The sequence below is a fragment of the Syngnathus leptorhynchus genome, chromosome 19 (genome assembly GCF_054491065.1).
Source record: "Syngnathus leptorhynchus isolate UIUO chromosome 19, UIUO_Slep, whole genome shotgun sequence".
Lineage (NCBI taxonomy): Eukaryota > Metazoa > Chordata > Actinopteri > Syngnathiformes > Syngnathidae > Syngnathus > Syngnathus leptorhynchus.
Window position 1 is genome coordinate 3,956,705 of NC_141213.1, and position 19,606 is coordinate 3,976,310.

Here is a 19,606-nt window from a genome sequence, read left to right on the forward strand (position 1 = left end):
CATGTCCCATTCTTATTATTGTTTGCCCTCCACTGTTGAATCAGAATATCCAAGCTGCGATGTTTTGCTCCAGTACGCTTCACCTAAAACTGAACTTTACTACCACCATTGAGTAAAAGTGACCACATTATTGGTTTGTATATTGTTTCTTGAAGTATATGTCATATGTAATAAAATATGGCTCTTCAGGCTTATGTAGTCTTACCTTATTGATGAGGTTTATATATGAATAAGCCAGTAAGACATTTTTTAATAATAATAAAGAACATTTATAATAAGGCTTTATTTACTCTTATTGTATGAACATGAGTGTTTTCTGATTTAAGCTGAATAATGTTGAGTCGAATTGATGAATCAAATGAGTGAGCATACAGAGGGTGCTACTACCAACTATCACCGCTAGATGGTAGTAAAACGTTGCCTACTCAAATAGAACGCAACAACAGACAATGCTAATATAAATTATCACCACTAGGTGGTAGTAAAACTTTACTTACTATAATAAAACCCAACCACCATGCTACAGTTCACGTTGTTTAAATGATCTGATTCTAATACAGAGACCAATATATGATGATGTGATATTTATAACACACTTGAAATTGTCATTTTAAAGCGGAAAGCAGTATTTTCTCGACTCCAGACATTTCTATCTGCAGCAGTCTGACACAAGGCGGACTGGCGCCTCTGGGAATTGTAGATAATTGCTGTAATTGTCATGTGTATTTTTTCACTACAGTCCTATCCTCATTTTCACTTGGCTGTAGGTTTCTTGCAAAACGCATCAAGGCTTCATTTATTGCAGCCATATCATTTTTTTTAATTCATAGTGCGTGTAAATGACTTTTCAAGCCTTTTAAATAAACTTGAACAAACATCAAGGAGAAATTAGAATACATTTTTACTGCTACATCCGAGCCTTCGATTTTGCATTGCAGATTGTGACATGTCATACATACATAGTGTGGATGTGCGCGCCCGCCTGCTTGTGTGCGCTGTCGTCTCGGCGGCGCCATGAACCTTTTTGGATTGCTAATTTCTCTTAACGACTGTCCGCTCCTCCCTAAATGGCAATAGCAGCCTAGTCGCCTGAAGGCTTGAAGGTTCAGCCCGGCGTCAACCTGGCTGGGATGACGCTGCAGGTACAAACACTGGCCACACTTAAGTGACAATAGTAGTAAAATGACCTAAACATAAAGCCAAGACTTTAGTATAGAATTAAATAAATGATGCGACATTCTCTATGGAGCATTACTGTTTTTAAAAGTGTGTAATGTGTGTCAGGACTTGTAGTTGAAAGCCACAATTGGCTCACAAATTGGTGGATATAATTTGAACCGATCTTTTCTTAAATGATCATTTAGTGTCATGACATTTGTTGACTAACCCCAAACCTATCTTTACTTAAATGAACACTTAGTTACATGACATTTCTTGACTAACCCTAACCCCCCCGTCTCAATTATTCCCATTATTATCCGGCATAGGGCGGTATTTGGCATATTGTAGTACCCACCCACACTCATTAATAAAAAGATTTTATTTTGAAACTTTCCTGACAAACTGACCAATCATGTTGAAGAGGCGGAGTTGGAGAAGACCACAGCTATTTCTTCTGCTATATTTTGACTACTTCGAGTTCGCTCGTAGTGTCTGACAAAACGGGATTGTCCTTCATTTTCATCAAATTCTCCTTCCAGGAATACTTCCATGTTGCTTCAGCATCATCAGTATCAGGAAAAGAAAACGCAACCAGCAGTTTCATCTGCAAAATTTGACAGGCTTCAAAATAGGAGTATATCCTCTTTTTTTTTTCTTTTTTTTTCCTTCTCTTTGGACTTGAAGTCGACGCAGTGCTTTTTGGCGTCTCTTGCAATGTGGAGCGGTTTTTCAAAGCAACTTTTGAATGCATAGAGGAAGCATCCCGGTGCATTTTTTCAACTTCTGGCGGAGCTATTTGTTGACTTTTTAATGAGAAGGAATGGTCCGTTTTTCGCTGTAGCTCCATGTAAAGCGTGTTCCTTTTTTTCCACGCTTTGGGGACGATCGTGCTGCAAGTTGCGGACACTCAAGCGCGTGTTGCGCGTCAACTTTGGCGTCAATGGATCGTCACATCAGTCTTATTTCAATTTGGCTGCAACTGGAACTCTGCGCCATGGCTATTCTTCTCACTAAAGGTAATATAAATATTTTTACGCTGCCTGTGCCACGTTTCTTCTTTGCCGCTTCCGAGTAAAACCATGTCTGAAATAAAACTCATTATAAAATGCTTCAAATAATCATCAATATATTCTCCCTCGTACAAACACGAGTAAAACATCGTTTTTAAAATATGTTGTCATAAACATGTTTTTTTTTAATAAGTTTTCGCTTTGGACGACAAAAATAGTTGGAAGGAACTTTTTAACTTAGAAGTTAATTATAGTCTAGCAAACTAATCGTTTCATGCACTTTTAACAGTCAGTTTATCAAAAATATTTAATTGCATTGTCTCCCAAAGGATACCTTCAGCATAACTCAGTTTTAAAGCTGCCATTCATATAAAAAGTGAACTGGGCCAAAAAGCTTCCGTGCTCAGGTCGACCCTCCCTCATCCACCCCCCTCCAGCCCACAAAGGGGCCTCTCCTCACTAATGAAATATTCTCCAAATGACCTGGCGGGCCCTATTGCTCCAATCATTCCCAGGCAAAACACTGATCTAATGAATGCGCCCCTGCACCGAAACTTGTTGCATTCAAAAAGGAAGGAACTGGCACTCAGAAAGATTTTTTTTCCCCCTCACCCTTGTTAACAGTAGATCATAACCTGCAACAATCTATTAAGGTTAAATACAAGAAGTATGCATTATTAAATTATGAATCCACAATGAAATATGACTTGGCTCAATAAAGTTTGGGAAACACTGATGTAGAGATGTGACTTGTGAGTGTATGCTGTGAAGGAAGAGGTTCTTGGATGAACTAATGACTGGGTCTGGTTTAGAAGCAGCAGGCAGTCGTAATGATAAGGTAGTTGCACAGTCTCGGGACATCAGTAGTGTGTCAGCCCCCCACTCTTCACTTGCAAATGGAAAGAGGAGCCCCTCCCCAACCTCTTGACTTCATACTAGTTCCTGTCTAGTTAAAATTTATTAATTTAAAAAACTTAATTTAAAGAACCTAGAGAAATGTTCAAGTGAAGGCTAACTATCATTTGTTATTTCTGTCACCACCAGGAGAAATAAGGTGTTACTGTGATGCGCCGCACTGTGTGGCAACGGGCTACATGTGCAAGTCGGAGCTGAACGCCTGCTTCACCAAGGTGTTGGACCCACTCAGCTCAAATTCTCCCCTCACACACGGGTGTTTAGACCCCATCGCCAACGCCGGCGACATCTGTAGCAACCAGAGGGGCGCAGACGCCCTCGCTGGTGCCGCCACCCTGGACTGTTGCCATGACGACATGTGTAACTACAGAGGTCTGCATGACCTGGCGCACACAAGGGACTCCACAGGTAAGAAATATATCAAGCCAAATCAATTTATTATTAGATATATATTAATTATGGAATAAGATTGATTTTATAAATGGGACAAATAGAAAAAATGGTGCTTTATGATACTGATTTTCAATCTCTTCAGATCATAACAGGTACCAGCCGGAGAGCAACAACAGGAACCTGGTGACGCGGGTCCAGGAGTTAGCCTCGGCCAAGGAGGTGTGGTTCCGAGCGGCGGTCATCGCAGTGCCCATCGCGGGTGGCCTCATACTGGTGCTGCTCATCATGTTGGCGCTGCGTATGCTGCGTAGCGAGAACAAGCGGCTGCAGGACCAGCGGCAGCAGATGCTGTCGCGGCTTCACTACAGCTTCCATGGTCACCACACCAAGAAGGGACACGTGGCCAAGCTGGACCTGGAGTGCATGGTGCCAGTTACTGGTCACGAAAACTGCTGTCTGACTTGTGATAAGATGAGACAGGCGGATCTCAGCAATGAGAAGATATTGTCCCTTGTCCACTGGGGGATGTATAGCGGTCATGGCAAACTGGAGTTTGTATGACTTCCTGTTCAGGAGCGACCCTCAAGTATTGCAGACTTTTTTTTTTTTTTTTCTAACTCTGGGGAAAAAAAAAAAACATTCCCATATTTTTCTCCCATTGGGTCTGTGTTTTCATTTATTTTTACCAGTGGCAAAAAAATACGAGACTGATCTCATGCCGTGTGGTTTTTGCTAGAGGAGCACTTTACTTGAAAAATGAAAAGGCAAAGCAGCGAGGAACCGTGTTTAAACCCGAGAGGGCGGGACTGCGAGGCGCAGCGAGAGCACCCGAGGATCCTGGACTTGTACATTGAGCGCTGAAGGATTCCACATCAATCCGAATTTTTTGCACATTTGTATAAAAAAAAAATGTTATTGCTGAAAAAAAAAACTTTTACACTGACACCAGGGTACAAGAATTTGAGGAGTTAAAAATTGTGTGTACATTCAAGTTTATTGTAAATTTTAAAATATATATATATATTTTGTCTGATTCAAAACCGACCAGTGTGTCTTGTTTTAGGTGAATGTTCTACATCGCTCCGTGTGATCGGATTTTAAGCTTGATTGTGAGCGTGAAAGACTTCATTAAAAGTGACTTTTTATTTATTTGACTTAATGGATTTTTTTAATGTAAATTCTAATATTGGAAGGGGGGAGTTAAACATGCAGTTGTGGTCATATTTTGGCAGGTCATGATGTGTGTAAAGCAGGATGCAAAGGTGTGCCTAGCAGGATGATGTGGAGGTGGGTGTGTGTGTGTGTGTGTGTGTGGGGGGGGGGGGGGGGTCGGGTGGTGGTGGAACAGTAAGGCCTTGTTCTGTGGTTGAGCTGCTCCCACTCGGTCTCTTTGCTTCTCCTCAGAGGTCAAGGAATTTTTCTTCTGCACTGCCTGTAGGTCTCCTGATATAGAAAACGAAAAATAAATCATAATAAATGCATGATTAACAAAAGAAATTCACATTATTCTGTCAATATACTAGTGATGTGCATTCCAGTTCCATTAAGTGAACTGAATCTTTAGAATCCGTTCACTCAAAAGATTTGTTCAAAGGAATCGTTCAAAGAATCGTCCACCCCACACACACACTGATCCTTTTTATTTCATTTTTTTATAAAACAAATAATCAAAAATCATGGTCAAAACTTAACTGAAAGAGAAAAATGCCACATCCGCCCACTTTCTGATTGGCTGTTTATCTGTGACGTCACTTGGCCACTCCATTAGGTACGCCGCCATTTTCAGGTGTACCTAATCACAGGCCACTTCATTAGGGAAAAATCATGGTCAAAATTTAAATGAAAGTGAAAAGTGCCACACCCAAACAACCCCCCACTTTCTGATTGGCTGGTTGATCTGTGACGTCACATGGACACAGGTGTACCTAATCACTTCATTAGGGAAAAAGTTTAAGTGAAAGTAAAAAGTGCCACACCCGCCCTCACCCCCACTTTCTGATTGGCTGGTTGATCGGTGACGTCATTCGGACACTCTATTAGGTACACCGCCATTTTTAGGTGTACCTAATCACAGGCCACTTCATTAGGGAAAAAATCATGGTCAAAATTTAAATGAAAGTGAAAAGTGCCACACCCAAACAACCCCCCACTTTCTGATTGGCTGGTTGATCTGTGACGTCACATGGACACAGGTGTACCTAATCACTTCATTAGGGAAAAAGTTTAAGTGAAAGTAAAAAGTGCCACACCCGCCCTCACCCCCACTTTCTGATTGGCTGGTTGATCGGTGACGTCATTCGGACACTCCATTAGGTACGCCGCCATTTTCAGGTGTACCTAATCACAGGCCACTTCATTAGGGAAAAATCATGGTCAAAATTTAAATGAAAGTGAAAAGTGCCACACCCAAACAACCCCCCACTTTCTGATTGGCTGGTTGATCTGTGACGTCACATGGACACAGGTGTACCTAATCACTTCATTAGGGAAAAAGTTTAAGTGAAAGTAAAAAGTGCCACACCCGCCCTCACCCCCACTTTCTGATTGGCTGGTTGATCGGTGACGTCATTCGGACACTCTATTAGGTACGACGCCATTTTCAGGTGTACCTAATCACAGGCCACTTCATTAGGGAAAAATCATGGTCAAAATTTAAATGAAAGTGAAAAGTGCCACACCCAAACAACCCCCCACTTTCTGATTGGCTGGTTGATCTGTGACGTCACATGGACACAGGTGTACCTAATCACTTCATTAGGGAAAAAGTTTAAGTGAAAGTAAAAAGTGCCACACCCGCCCTCACCCCCACTTTCTGATTGGCTGGTTGATCGGTGACGTCATTCGGACACTCCATTAGGTACGCCGCCATTTTCAGGTGTACCTAATCACAGGCCACTTCATTAGGGAAAAATCATGGTCAAAATTTAAATGAAAGTGAAAAGTGCCACACCCAAACAACCCCCCACTTTCTGATTGGCTGGTTGATCTGTGACGTCACATGGACACAGGTGTACCTAATCACTTCATTAGGGAAAAAGTTTAAGTGAAAGTAAAAAGTGCCACACCCGCCCTCACCCCCACTTTCTGATTGGCTGGTTGATCGGTGACGTCATTCGGACACTCTATTAGGTACACCGCCATTTTTAGGTGTACCTAATCACAGGCCACTTCAGTAGGGAAAAATCATGGTCAAAATTTAAATGAAAGTGAAAAGTGCCACACCCAAACAACCCCCCACTTTCTGATTGGCTGATTGATCTGTGACGTCACATGGACACAGGTGTTCCTAATCACTTCATTAGGGAAAAAAATTAAATAAAAGTGAAAAGTGCCACACCCGCCCTCACCCCCACTTTCTGATTGGCTGATTGATCTGTGACGTCACTTGGACACTCCATTAGGTACGCCGCCATTTTCAGGTGTACCTAATAACAGGCCACTTCATTAGGGAAAAATCATGGTCAAGTGCCACACCCGCACACATACATATTGTCATATAATGCAGTCAACCAAATGTCTGATCAGACATTGTTTTAACTGGTGAATATAAAAACAAGGAATAAAACACGAGACAAGTTTTAACATAAATGTTTATTAAAATAATAATAATAAAAGTACATTTGAAACCAGCAATCAAATGTGAAATTGCAGTAGATTTATTGGATAACAATTTTTCAAAGTCAAAAAGTCAAAGTCTGCTTTATTGTCAATTTAGTCATATATATGCATACACGTTATTTAAAAACTACTATAAGTCGGTCATTTAGTCTTGATTCTCAATGAAGAGTTTTTCTATGCGCTGAGAACTGACCCTTGATTCTTTCCATTAGGACAGGAAAACTCTATTAGCAGCTAACCACTTAGCGGCAACTTGCATTTGCAGGGGCTCAGCCTATAGTCGGGGCCTCCCGGAGGACTATTACACGTGTAATCATAACAATGTCCTCTGCTTGGCCTGCCTAATGTGACTGCTGTTTGCTTTAGCCTCAGTCCACTTTGGCTTGGTCTTAGGTGTTATTAGGTGGCACTGAGACAAGACAAAGGGGTTCAAACTAGGGTTTTAAACTAGGGTTAACTCATTACCGTCATACAGCAGTTTGCATTAGTCGCCCAGGGGAGCAGTTGCGGAGATAGGATTTTTTCCATGGTGGGGTCATGTGGGGTCCAAAGATATGACAAAATGGGGTGAAATGTGAAAAAAAATGTTATTTGGCTTGGCACCCTGGGGTGTCCAAGCATCTTTCAATGGGGGGGTCCATTGCCCCTTCATCCCCCCCTTTAGCTCCGCCAATGCATGTTACATGTTTCCATGCTGGAAGAGTGTATGAGGTGTAAACACACATGGAACCATTTAACACTTACATACGAGAGCACACCTTCCTCCCACCCACTGTAGGCGCAGACATTTTTCTGTTGACCTGACCTGAATGTTACCGTTTGAAAGTTACCAACAGCTACCTTTGACTTTTGTCACACATCCTCACACCTTCACATGGATTAGTGTGCTAAACTTGTTTTTTGGGTTGTGAGAGGTCTACGCATTTTTTCAGCTTTTGACATATCATTGACAAACCTCCACATTATTTGGTACCACATGTATCTGTGGGATAAATAATATCAAGAATACTCTAGGGCTGTTTAGCCATTACCAGTACAAACAAACAAAGAATTCATGGAAATAAACAGTTTGTAATTCCAGGAGAACAATAAGTACTCATTCTTTTACGTAAAACTTGTATGCCTGCAGAAATAAATCTTCTTCTTTGTCCACCGAAAGGGGATACGCTGTAAATATTTAGTTAATTCACTTCCTCCCATTGGATAAAAGTGCCTCTTAACTGCACATCTTCATTTTTTTCATCCGGTCCATCTAAACATTTATCTTCAGAATGCTGTTAACTATATGAGATATAAATTATGCTCCACAAGAAAAATTATAATGTTGGGAATGTTTACTCATCCAGTAAACTTTGCAAAAAAAAGTTTCAGTATAACTGTGTCCAATAGAAGCTGAAGCAAAAATAAAAGCAATGGTTAGGGTTTCAAAGTAGGGTTGAAAGCACTGGTTAGGATTTCAAAGTCGGCTTTACACTAGAGATAGGGTTCCAAAGTAGGGTTTAAAGCTAGGGTTAAGGTTTCAAACGTGGGTTTAAAGCACTGGTTAGGGTTTTCAAGTTAGGGTTGAAAGCTAAGGTTAGGGTTTCAAAGTCGGCTTTATACTACAGTTAGGGTTTCAAAGTAGGGTTTACAGCTAGGGTTAGGGTTCCAAAGTAGGGTTTCATACTAGAGTTACGGTTTCAAACATGGGTTTAAAGCAGTGGTTAGGGTTTCAAACATGGGTTTTAAGCTAGAGTTAGGGTTTCAAAGTAGGGAGAACACTGGGAGAATGATTAATAAGAATACAATACTTAAGATTTTGAGCACATTTTTCAGCTTGATACTTGGCAACAACGCCTTCAAACTTAAAACTACCATGGCAACTTGAACACTGTAAACCTAAAAAACTTACATGACCAGCAGTATGAAGGGCACCCAGAGGTGCAGTGACCTCCCAAAGCTTGTGTGCGTGCTGGAGGCCGATGATAATAGCCTCCACAAAGCCATTTGGCTTGGCAGAAGGCCAGCTTGCCTTTCTATGGAATGGAGATGTGCACCTTGGGCTGACAGTCTAGCCTTGGGACTGAATACTTGCCTGTTTACTCTGATGTGTGCTCATTGTGGCTGGAGATCCCAGGGATTACTGGGCCTGGAGCAAAAAAGATCTCCTCCCAACATACACAAGCCTCAAGCGACATTTTGATGCCAGTGGTATTATATGGTTTACAGGGATTAAAAAATGTGTGGTCCATTTCAATTTAGAGTTACTTATATATATTTTTATATATTTATAGTATATATACACACACACATGTTTTGAGTGTAAAGATGGTGTGATTTATTACCGTGTGTATTTTTATGCCATGTTTGGCCTTACAAATTTTTCATCTGCAGAGGTCAGAGGTTCATCGCAGATCTTATTTCCAAGAGCAAGGATGACGACAGCCAAGTATTTACGAGTCCCGGTTATCTCCTGCAGTGTAACTTTGGTCATTTGGACTACAAGAACCCCATAGACTAAATAATAAAGCACGACTACATATTTTATAGCCCCTCTTCATCTGGTGTTTATTCTGGCTTTTGTCGAGTCAAGCCATACAACATGTTGATGTATTTTACCAGACCGATTACTTCATGCTGCCAAAGAAGTTTGTATGTGATAAAAGCAAGCAGACAAAATGAATGGATTTATTTGTTTATGATCAAGCCAACACAGCAACCACGTGTTTAGCGTCGTACCCAGGGGCATGTAAAATCACATGTAAGGAGCTGCTGTATGTTAGGGAACGTTGGGTAATTACTCCTTTGCTGGAACACTTTATGACATTTCCTTGGGAATGTTTGGGGGAAAATGTCTCAACGGCCATGAGAAATCGGGAAGGATATTTTAGTGTTTAATGATAGATAACTAAAAATAAACAGAGAAATTAAACAGACATGTTTTATTAGGTGAAGCGGATTTTTGTATGTTAGCTAGATGGCTCAGGTGTCGGGCATTCCTGGTCAACTGAAGCTCTTGAATAAAATCCCTGGAGAACCTCTTCTCATCTCCTAAGAGGATAGGAAGTTGACTTCCAGATATGTTAAGGCAAAAACTTTTCTCTGAGGATTTCATCTGAGCAGGTCAAGAAAAAACAAACAGTGCTTCCTCTTCTTGCTCCTTGCTGTGGTCAAAACAAATTACTTTACAAATATTAATTAAAACAAATATATATCCAAGCCGAGCCCCGCTCTACTATTCATCATCAGGTGGGAACATTGATTACCGCTGGGGTCAAGGTCCCAGGCACATGGTTACGAGCTCTCTGAGAAGAGCCATTGTTGTTCCAACCCACGGCTACAGTGAAGATCATCTTTAACAGAGGCCCTCTGCCCTCAGGGCTAAAAAAGCCTGACTTTATCAGATTCTGAAGTTCAAACCACAAAAGGGCATTTAAAGACCTTTTGAGTTTTCAGATAAGCTGTCTGCCCCTGTAGCTATTTGAGCTGTTAGGGCGTGTTTATTCTAAATGTCGCCTAAATGTCACTTTGTTTGCCTTCAAGATATGATTGAGTGAATATCACATCATACTTCTGTGGCTATTTTCTACGGGTAAGACAATTTGGGGGTTGATTTTTTTTTTTTTCCTTCTCCCCCACTGTGGGGGTTTGTGGCTGCTTTTTTTCCTCGATTCTCCCCGGCCCCCCATTAAAGAGATGGTTGTGATAATCCTCCCCCAACTTTGACTCCCCCGTGTACAGGAAAATGCTTTTACCCGCGGCGGCCCCTACTTAGTTTCTCAACCCGTCACTTTTCTCCACTCAGCACTGAAACTTTGTGTAGCGCAGACCTGCTCATTTCAGGAGCCAGGAACGTCCCGTGTGGTTAAGGCGACTGTGGCGTCCTTCATCTGTGGAGCATTAGAAGGAGAAGCAAATTAAGGCTGTCTCCTCAACACTGGGCAGACCTTTGCTGTCTGCAGTCAGGACCAAGGGGGGGGGGGGTGGGGGGGTTGGGGGTGAGGCCACGGTAGAAGAAACTACATTTACATTCCTCCCTTGACCGAGGATATTTTTTTAGCAGTTGGCATAAATACTCGGTTGAACATTTTTCTCGGTCCACCTATGTGGCTGAAGTAGAAACAATGAATCCAATTGAAGGTATATTTTCCACACATCTTTCTCCAGAAAAAAAAAATGGTGCTACTGTGGAAAATAATCTCAAGTATTTGAGTCGGGTCTGTGATGAAGGCCTTGCAATGTTGGGGCTGAGTGAGAGGGTGAGGGTTGCTGTGGCAGCCTGGGCTGGGACAGACAGACATAATTTGGACCAGAGGTGGAACCTGAGAGCCCTGCAGTCTGACAGGAAGCCCTGGCTTACCTCTCGTTCCATTTAGATGTCAGGAGGCCCAAGCTTGGAATGGTATGGCTTGTAACTCAGACCTAATGGGACTTAACTCCTCTCTAATATTTTTCCCCCCAAGATATATTTTTTCTACATGTGCAATGTTTTCTTTGATTTAATGTTGTGACATTATCAGTGAAGTTCTTGTTCAGACCATGTGATCTGAATGTCTAAGGGCTTTTGTCTGATTTTGTAACCCCCAAAAAAGGTAAAGTCTATTAAATGTAGGGGAGAATACAGTCGCACTAAAATAAATTCTGCTATTACAACCGGAGTTGAATCCGATCCAAAGACTCGGGGGTCAGTTTGGCTTCAGGGACACTGGGGTTATATAAAACCCGGTTTGTAAATGTAAGCGGAGCTTTGTTAAGTTACAAGTTCATATAAATGCTTCCCAAGTGACAGCCTTGAGCGTGATGTGATGTTTCCTTCCCTTTAACGTCCTCGCTCGGTGATTTTTATCAATGGAAGTATAGAAAATGCACAAAGGGCCTAAAAAGTTCTGGAAGCACATTCATCATTCAGTCAGTCAGTCAACTCATACAGTGTGTGCTTGAGCGCTCTGCAAGAGAGAACCGTTGTGAACAGAAGAAAAAGCCAAGTGTGCCTTTTCACACTACATTACATTTCGCACATCCAAGAATTTTTCACCACGCACTTCTCGGTTATTGTAACTGACGGATTGTGGTCATGTTCAAACATATTTCTTGTATACACATCTGGTAAACCTCTAATTTAATTCTAGCCAATACAATAGCCGAAAAATACATTATTTATTGTATATTATTGCTTTTGTAATTTTCTGTTGTTTGCACCTGTAGCAATTCATCAGTATTTTCTATTAAAATAAATAGAAATTCAATCAATCAAATCCAGTGCCACAATTATTTGGCGATGTGTTTTTGTGGTGTTCGCATGTTTGCACAGTGCATGGGACAAAGCTGCAAACAGAAACCAGATGAGGTGCGATTAACACGGACGGACTGACAGACAAGCTCCCCTCCAAGGAGAGAGGAGGTGCTATGCGGTCTCACCACAGACCCAAAACCACCCCCTTTAAAAGACTTTACCCCGATCTGATGAGCATCACATTCAATAAAATGAGGAAGTCGGAGTATATTTTATGAAGTAGTATCCCAAAACTGATGGGGTTACCCTTCACTTGAGCTAACTACATGAGTGTCAGCAAATTGCCAAAATCAAACAACCACATTCTGGATCAATTTTCACTTTTTTCCTCGCAGTTCCCATGACCTTGTTATAGCGAGGTTGTTGCATTCTCTGAATGGTGCAGCACTTTTACAAAGAGGCGAGCAGGAGTGCGCTCCAATGTGTTTGGCTTGCCTGGTTCACTGGCTGGCTGCTCCAAAAGTGAGAGCTCCCGCACGGCCGGCTTCCAATTCATTAGATTTGAGAACTTAGCCAGGATATGATGACTCCCATGACCTGCTGCTCAGATCTTGTGGTGCATAATCAGCAAAGTTGTTTGCTGATTTAAGATCTAATGGATGTCAATGAGGTGGGTGGTGGCAGAAAAATAGACTCTGACAGGACAGATGACTTTTTATAGAACGTAACTCCTTCGTGGCTGCAAGTGGTGAATGCACACGTTGACTTTGAAGCTTGTTTTTCTTGCTGCGCCGTTGATTAGGCTCCCTCGTAGTTGTTCGTTCCGTCTCGTTCTGCACCAGTAGCAGAGTAACTGACAGGGGCCTGCTGAGTGCTCAGCTAATGAAACTCATTCCCTGCATGTCTGTCTCCACGGTAGCATTACCCCCACCCAACCGCCAGCTACTTCCCCAGACCAAAGGTCCCCGGGTTGACTGCCAAACAGATCCAATCAGATTCGACTGGCTTCTCATATATAGTCTGTTTTAAATGCAGAGACTACAGTAAAAAAAAAAAAAAAAAAACAGAGTGTGAGACTTTTTCATCAACTTTGAACGAGACCTATAGAGGGATTTAAATGTATAGCTTTTATTTATGATATGCCTTCCAACATGTCTTATTTTTTGAAAAATTTTATGTACAATTTTGGAACATTTTGATTTTCATTCCAATGGGAGTATTTTAAAGTAGATGACACCTAAGGGACAGAAAGTGATCTTTACTGTACTGTGACATCTCTGACTCATGTGACCTTTTGCTTCTACTGAAATGAAATATCACAAATGAATGACATAACAAAGAAAATGTTGAAATAATATAAGAGGAAGGCAAACAAAGCGCTTGTGGTGGCCTCGCCGAGGCAGAGCAGAGACAGGAAGAGCTGCCCAGTGGGAGGGCTCACTCATTATGATATCCTGTTACCGCCTGAAGCGGCCTACCACTTACAGTTTAGTTAACATCACAATCTCTCTTCTTTACGCTTCCTTCTACAAGCAGGCCTGCGAACATTCAAAGAAAAATATGATGGGAAACAGATTGGAGGTTTTAAAGGCGATGCTTTTCTTTGGGGTTTTTTTTTTTTTTTGCTCCACATGATAACTCGACATCACAGTCGGAGCTCGACCTGTTCATTTCCGTGCAACGCATCGGAGATGAGCACGGGAGGAAGGGCGGACTTGGGGACAGATGCATCGCTTTGGTTACAGTTTGCTCAACTTCCTGCTGCAGAGGAAGTGAGCCACAGGAAAGCTGAGTTGTTGTTTTTTTTTTTCTGACCAAATGATAAAAGGCAGTGTTTTCCAGACATGACATGCAAAATGGCTGGTCAAAAAATGCAGTAAAAGAGCTAAACCAGATGCGGCTTTTTTGTTTAGTTTTTTTAAAGCAGCAGATGTCATCTTTTTTCATTTTAAAAGAGACGCTAACAAAAACATACACAAATTCTATGTAATAGTTGAAGATGACGCAAGCCATGATTTAAGTCAGTAAAAGTGTTCAGCACGCTTCACGTAAAGCACAGAAATTTAAATGGAATGTATAACATGCTACTTTGGATTTAAATCTTATTTTTTTCAGGAAGGTATATTTTTTTTTTACTTTGATGCTAATGTTTTCAGGCATATCAATTGTGTTTTATGAACAGCCCTTAAGTGCAAATAAAATTCAACATAATTTAATAGAACTTGTATAACAAATCAGAAATATTGCAAAGCATGTTTGCTTTCCGTCTGAACATCTACACTAGATCATCAGGCTCGCTTTCTCTGAAGCCAGTTCCTTAAATGGTACTTGATGGAAAAGTTCTTGCAGTGAAAAGAAAACTCAAGCGTAAAGAAAATCTTAAAGTTACAGTTGTGTCGTTCTGTGCATACAAGACTTAAATGCACAAACTAATGTTTTTTTTTACTTGTTCTATTCTTAGCTGCAACAATTTTACGACTGTCATATTTTAGTTTATATATCTATATATATATAATTGTTTTTAAACTCGTCAAGCCTCCATCTAGTCTCGTCAAAACACGTTTTGCTTGTTAGTCCACTTATGACCTGTGAGTCTGACTGCAGAATGATGAACGGGCAAAGTTTAAACATCCGGACATTTTCAGCTCTCTCATTCCTCTGCTGAAGGGAGATTTTTTTTTCTTTTAATGATGGTTTAAAAGTTGAATTTGTGGCATCAGTCTGGAGCCAAGTGGTGCCTCTCCATAAATGAGTCTGGTGAGGCAACGGCACTGACAATTCACTTTTCACCAACCTTCAGAGTGGAAACATTTCCCTGCAAAAGCAATAGAAATATTTTATATTATTTTATATGATAATATCTTTGCAGAGGTAATTATTAAATATCAAACTTTAAAAGTCCAAAAAAACAAAACTAACATTTATCCTCTGTCATTGCTTGCTGACTTTTTAGTGTGTCAAGTGGAGCATTTACGTCACCCTGTCATTTATTCTACCTCTGCAACCCTCTCGTCTTTTTTCCTATAAACAACATTCATTCTTTCCAAGCTTCATCCCAATGTCGATTTATGCCACTTTAGCTACATTCCTTTACGTTCATATTTATATATATTTTTTAATTCACAATAGAAACCGTAATTATCCAAATACTTGTCTGTCAGTGGCTCTGGTAAATTAATGCATGGAGACGACAGGCTGTGTTGACTGGTTGATTCCGTCAGGCACCAAACTCTGTTTTGTCGATTACCAAAGCCACAATTCTGCTGCATAACGCATTAATGTCACTTCAGAGAATGACATGCTATGGAGATGCCAGTTTTTCACTCCACTCACTCCATGTTGCTGACGTGTGCCCATATAAAGAAAGTCACTCTTTCCATTCCAGCAGAGAGGGATGATGTCACCCTGAGGTGTGAAGCAGAAGCATTAAATCTTTTCAATCAATTATACCCCCTGAAGCACATGTTGGCTCTGACACACAAACACGGAGTCACATTAACACTTCCTGATGGGTGACATGTGACCAGCAGATGTTTATATTTAAGTCATTAAAAGGTCACTGGGAGGGGATCGGGATGTCCGATTCATGCTGTGGAAATGGAAAAAAAAAAGTACCGATACCAGGTATCGATCAGAAATTGGAAATGAGAAATTAGAAGAATAAGAAATTGCCTTTGATTTTATGCAATTTCAAGGAGAATTGTGATATTGCATAAATAATCTGTCACTGATTTGGGGGGAAATTGTATCAAAAATATCTTTGGTATCGGTATCGAACCTCAAACTAATCAGAGGCAGAGTAAATAGTGAATTTGAAGAGGAAGCAAATAAACAAACAACATTAAGCAATTTCATTTTACAACTGTGTTCACATTTGTTTTCCCTACTTTGATGGGAAAATATCCTGGTCTGGATGTTTTGATCTTTCAAAAAATCCCGAGTCAGACAATAAAAAGAGTGTTTTATGCCATAAACAAATATAGTGCAGCTGCTCTGTTGACAATGCTCTGTGTGTGTGTGTGTGTGTTTGTGCCACCGACAGGACATCTGCGTGCGTGACATGTACGTCCGCTTAACAAGCAGCTCTTCAAATGTTTACCTCCAGCATTTTGTTTGTCCATGCCGCCTCCTTGATTTCATTCTTTGTTTGCAGAAGAAGGGAAGAAACAGATGGAGGGATGGGACTGGAATCATTTTGGTTGGTGGGGTGGGGGCGTCTGTGCTGGAGGCCTATTACAGAAAGACCAGCTTGTGAGACGACATAAGGAGATAAGGAACAAATATTTACCGCTGTTGTCCGGTTGACTCCCCCAGGAAGTGTGCTTAATGAACGGTGAGGGCTGTTTAGAGAAGGGTGAGGGTGCTCAATTAGCAGACAGTAGCTTCTGTACAAACACTGATGTGGGGGGGGGGGGGCAGGACCCAACCTAAGCACAAGTCTTGCATTGGATTTCTTGTTCTCAGCCAACTGTCATTACCTTGAAGTGTTACAACCTAGCAATTGTACAAGAAGACAAACAATGTGCGGCGCGTAGTCATCAAAGGCACCCTGAAGCCGGAAGCGGCGAATGAACGAGTGAACGGGAGCCAACGTTTGAGGAAAAACAGGAACAAAGACACTGGACGAGTCATGTCTTCGCCTCGGGGTGCATTTTGACAACACGGCGCGGTTGGTTCTCTTTATGTGCTCTGGTTATGATTTTAGCAGCTTTTGTTGCTTGCATGCCTGGGAAAGAAGGTCAGCGGCCGCCATTGAGAATTAAAATTGTATGAAGTTTGACTTACTCAAATGAAAAGCAACTCTTCTTGAATCTGAAAGGTGCTGATGTTCAGACTCTTTTTTTTTTTTTTTTTTTTAAACGAGTGATTCATCGACTCTCACACACGCATAAATACACATTGAAAAAGTCAATCTGAAGCCCTCAGGTAGTCTAAACACACACACGCGGCATGTTGCGTGCTCTCAATGTATTTAGTCTTAAAAAGTACAGGAAACACCCTTTCTTTGAAGCCCCAGTTTGCCTTCCGGCACTTCTTTTGCTCTGACTTTAGTGCTGCTGTTTCCTATATGGATCCACTTAGAGCCTCACCGTTACAACACTCATATTTTGTCTTTACGGTCATGTGCAACAATTAAGACATGAGAGTCTTCCTTCCTTGCATACAATGAACAAAACAATGATACGATTAGAAATCCATCCATGTTTTGTCGGTTAGGCCACGAAAGGAGGGGGGGGGGGGGCTTGGGAACGGTGACCTCAGACTCACCTCTCCGTGCGCAACGTTGGGCCCACTCAGTCCCGATAATGAGATCATTACCAACAGTTAATTAAAATCCATGCGTCTTCTAAAGCTATGCCCCATATCGCTTTGTGTCCAAACAATTGCGTCCCTTGTGGGTGTCCGAGGATGAAAGGGTGAGCCAAATGGAGAAGAACGCCCATTGTCGTCCTCCTGAGAAAATGTCTTCCCTCACTTGTTGCCTTTCAATGAATGCTTTGTTTGCATACTGGCCGTACGGGGCGGTCCTACAGAGTTCCGACGGACACCACTATAACTGGACGGCGTTTTACCTCCAGTCTGATCCTTGAAGATGAACAGCAACCATACCAAGATTTTGCAACCCGAGGTTTAGATAGTAGCATTCATGATTGACAGTCCAAAACACAAAAAAGTGACACAGCATAGCATTTTTCAGATGTATCAAGCTAGTATTTGTACAAGCTAGCTTTCAATGATTATTGTTCACTGGATGTTTGCATTCCATACTTTCTGCCCATTGTTGTACTTATCATGCCGTTTTTGTGAATGACCTTCAAAAGATCCCGAAGGACAAAACACATTAGCGAGAATGAGACCTTCAACCTGTTCCAGCCTAGAATGACGACGTTTCCTTCTTTGTACTCTTCTGTCGCAGACTTTTATCATTCCGTGCATTCTTCTTCATTACACAAACGGACTTGAAACTCGGCTTGGCGCCTCCGCGCCCTAAGCTGGTCCATAGGTGTGTAATTATGTTTAAGCACCTTTGAAAAACAAGAATCGCACAACATTGCCTGACTACAATACAACAAGGCTCTCGTTCTTGTTTCATTCCTTTTCGGATCGAGCCCTTTTTGTTGCTGAGCTGTGTTGCGTTTGCCCTCCAGCCCAGAAAACCTTTCGGTCAAACCCTTAATAAGCATTCCAAGATAGCGACCGGAGTTACACTTTGACGACACCGACGGCAAAACAGAACTCAAGCCGGCGTGATTGATCTGGAGAGGCACAGCAGACAGCTCCAGCTGGAGATCAAAGCGCAGCGTCTCCTGTGCAGAAGAAGAGGAGGAAGGCGGGAGTGAGGGAGGAAGGTTGGAGGTGCTCCACCTCCCCCCCTCCCCACCCCGCACTTCCACTCATGCCAGATGTTCTCGTCTCTTAGTGTCCCATCATGCTTGATAATTGCAAAGGGCACCCTCGGCTCTGTTGGTGTCCCTCTGACAATAAAGACGCTCGGGTCCCGAAGAGCTTTGAATTAGTGCGGCAGTTACACAAGTACTGCGCGCTACCGCATCCCTACGCTCAGTCGCAAATGACCACGACGGATGCCGAGACTCCTCAGAAATTGTACTCGAGTGATTTCATGCCACTTTTATATCCAGCTGGGGTTGTACGCTCTTCTCTCGTTTTTGCACGGTGACTCACCATCATTGCTGGCCTAAGGGCCTTTTCCATTGACATGGTCCCTCCTTTCTGCCATCATTATAGGTATACTCGGTCCATGAAGCCATGGGGGCTGAAATTAGTGCATTCGGGGACAGATAATGACAAGGTAGAGCGGAGCTGCAAACGTGACACTAGCTTTTAAGGAGGCAAACTGGCTCCATGTGTCCGAAGTCAGTCTCACTGTCTGCATCACCTCACCCCTTCCCTCCCAACCTTTATGGTTAGTGACGTCTGGGTGAGTCAGGTGCTTCCTCTCGTCCGTCTGTCCTCCAAATCAGAGATAACGGCTGCATGCGATGTGGCAGGTGGTGCACGTCTGCACACACTGGGCCTGTTACTATCTGTATCTGCACACACACCATCATCTATCATCTGTAACCTTGGTCAGATCCAGACAGGTATCCTATCTCCCTCCATTTGACCTTAACCCTAGCGCACCTGCACTGCTAAGAATTTATAGGCATAGCCATGCTATTTGTTCATTCATGAACTCTTGTGTTTGTGCGAGCATGTCAAGAAATGGTACGTCAACAATTCAGTCATTGAACTTTTTCTAGATCCAGATGAATCGGAGGATGAGTTGCTAAAGTTG

At 42.0% G+C, this 19,606-nt stretch overlaps 1 protein-coding gene and 1 long non-coding RNA gene across 3 annotated transcripts in view; one reads left to right on the plus strand and one right to left on the minus strand.

Annotated features, from left to right (window-relative positions):
• The first annotated feature begins 1,607 nt into the window (after positions 1-1,607).
• bambia (BMP and activin membrane-bound inhibitor (Xenopus laevis) homolog a) lies at positions 1,608-4,777 on the plus strand. Its single transcript, XM_085939264.1, has 3 exons — positions 1,608-2,177; positions 3,216-3,494; positions 3,622-4,777. The coding sequence occupies exons 1-3, from the start codon at positions 2,102-2,104 to the stop codon at positions 4,038-4,040; spliced, it is 774 nt and encodes a 257-aa protein (XP_085795390.1). The 5' UTR covers positions 1,608-2,101; the 3' UTR covers positions 4,041-4,777.
• An 8,661-nt stretch (positions 4,778-13,438) lies between these two features.
• LOC147041708 (uncharacterized) overlaps positions 13,439-19,606 on the minus strand; it is a 42,025-nt gene continuing 35,857 nt past the window's right edge. For both annotated transcript variants that reach the window (XR_015069178.1, XR_015069177.1), the window contains 2 exons: positions 16,409-16,539; positions 13,439-15,124 (listed from right to left, as the gene is read on the minus strand). This is a non-coding gene — a long non-coding RNA (uncharacterized LOC147041708). The remainder of the gene's footprint in view (positions 15,125-16,408; positions 16,540-19,606) is intronic.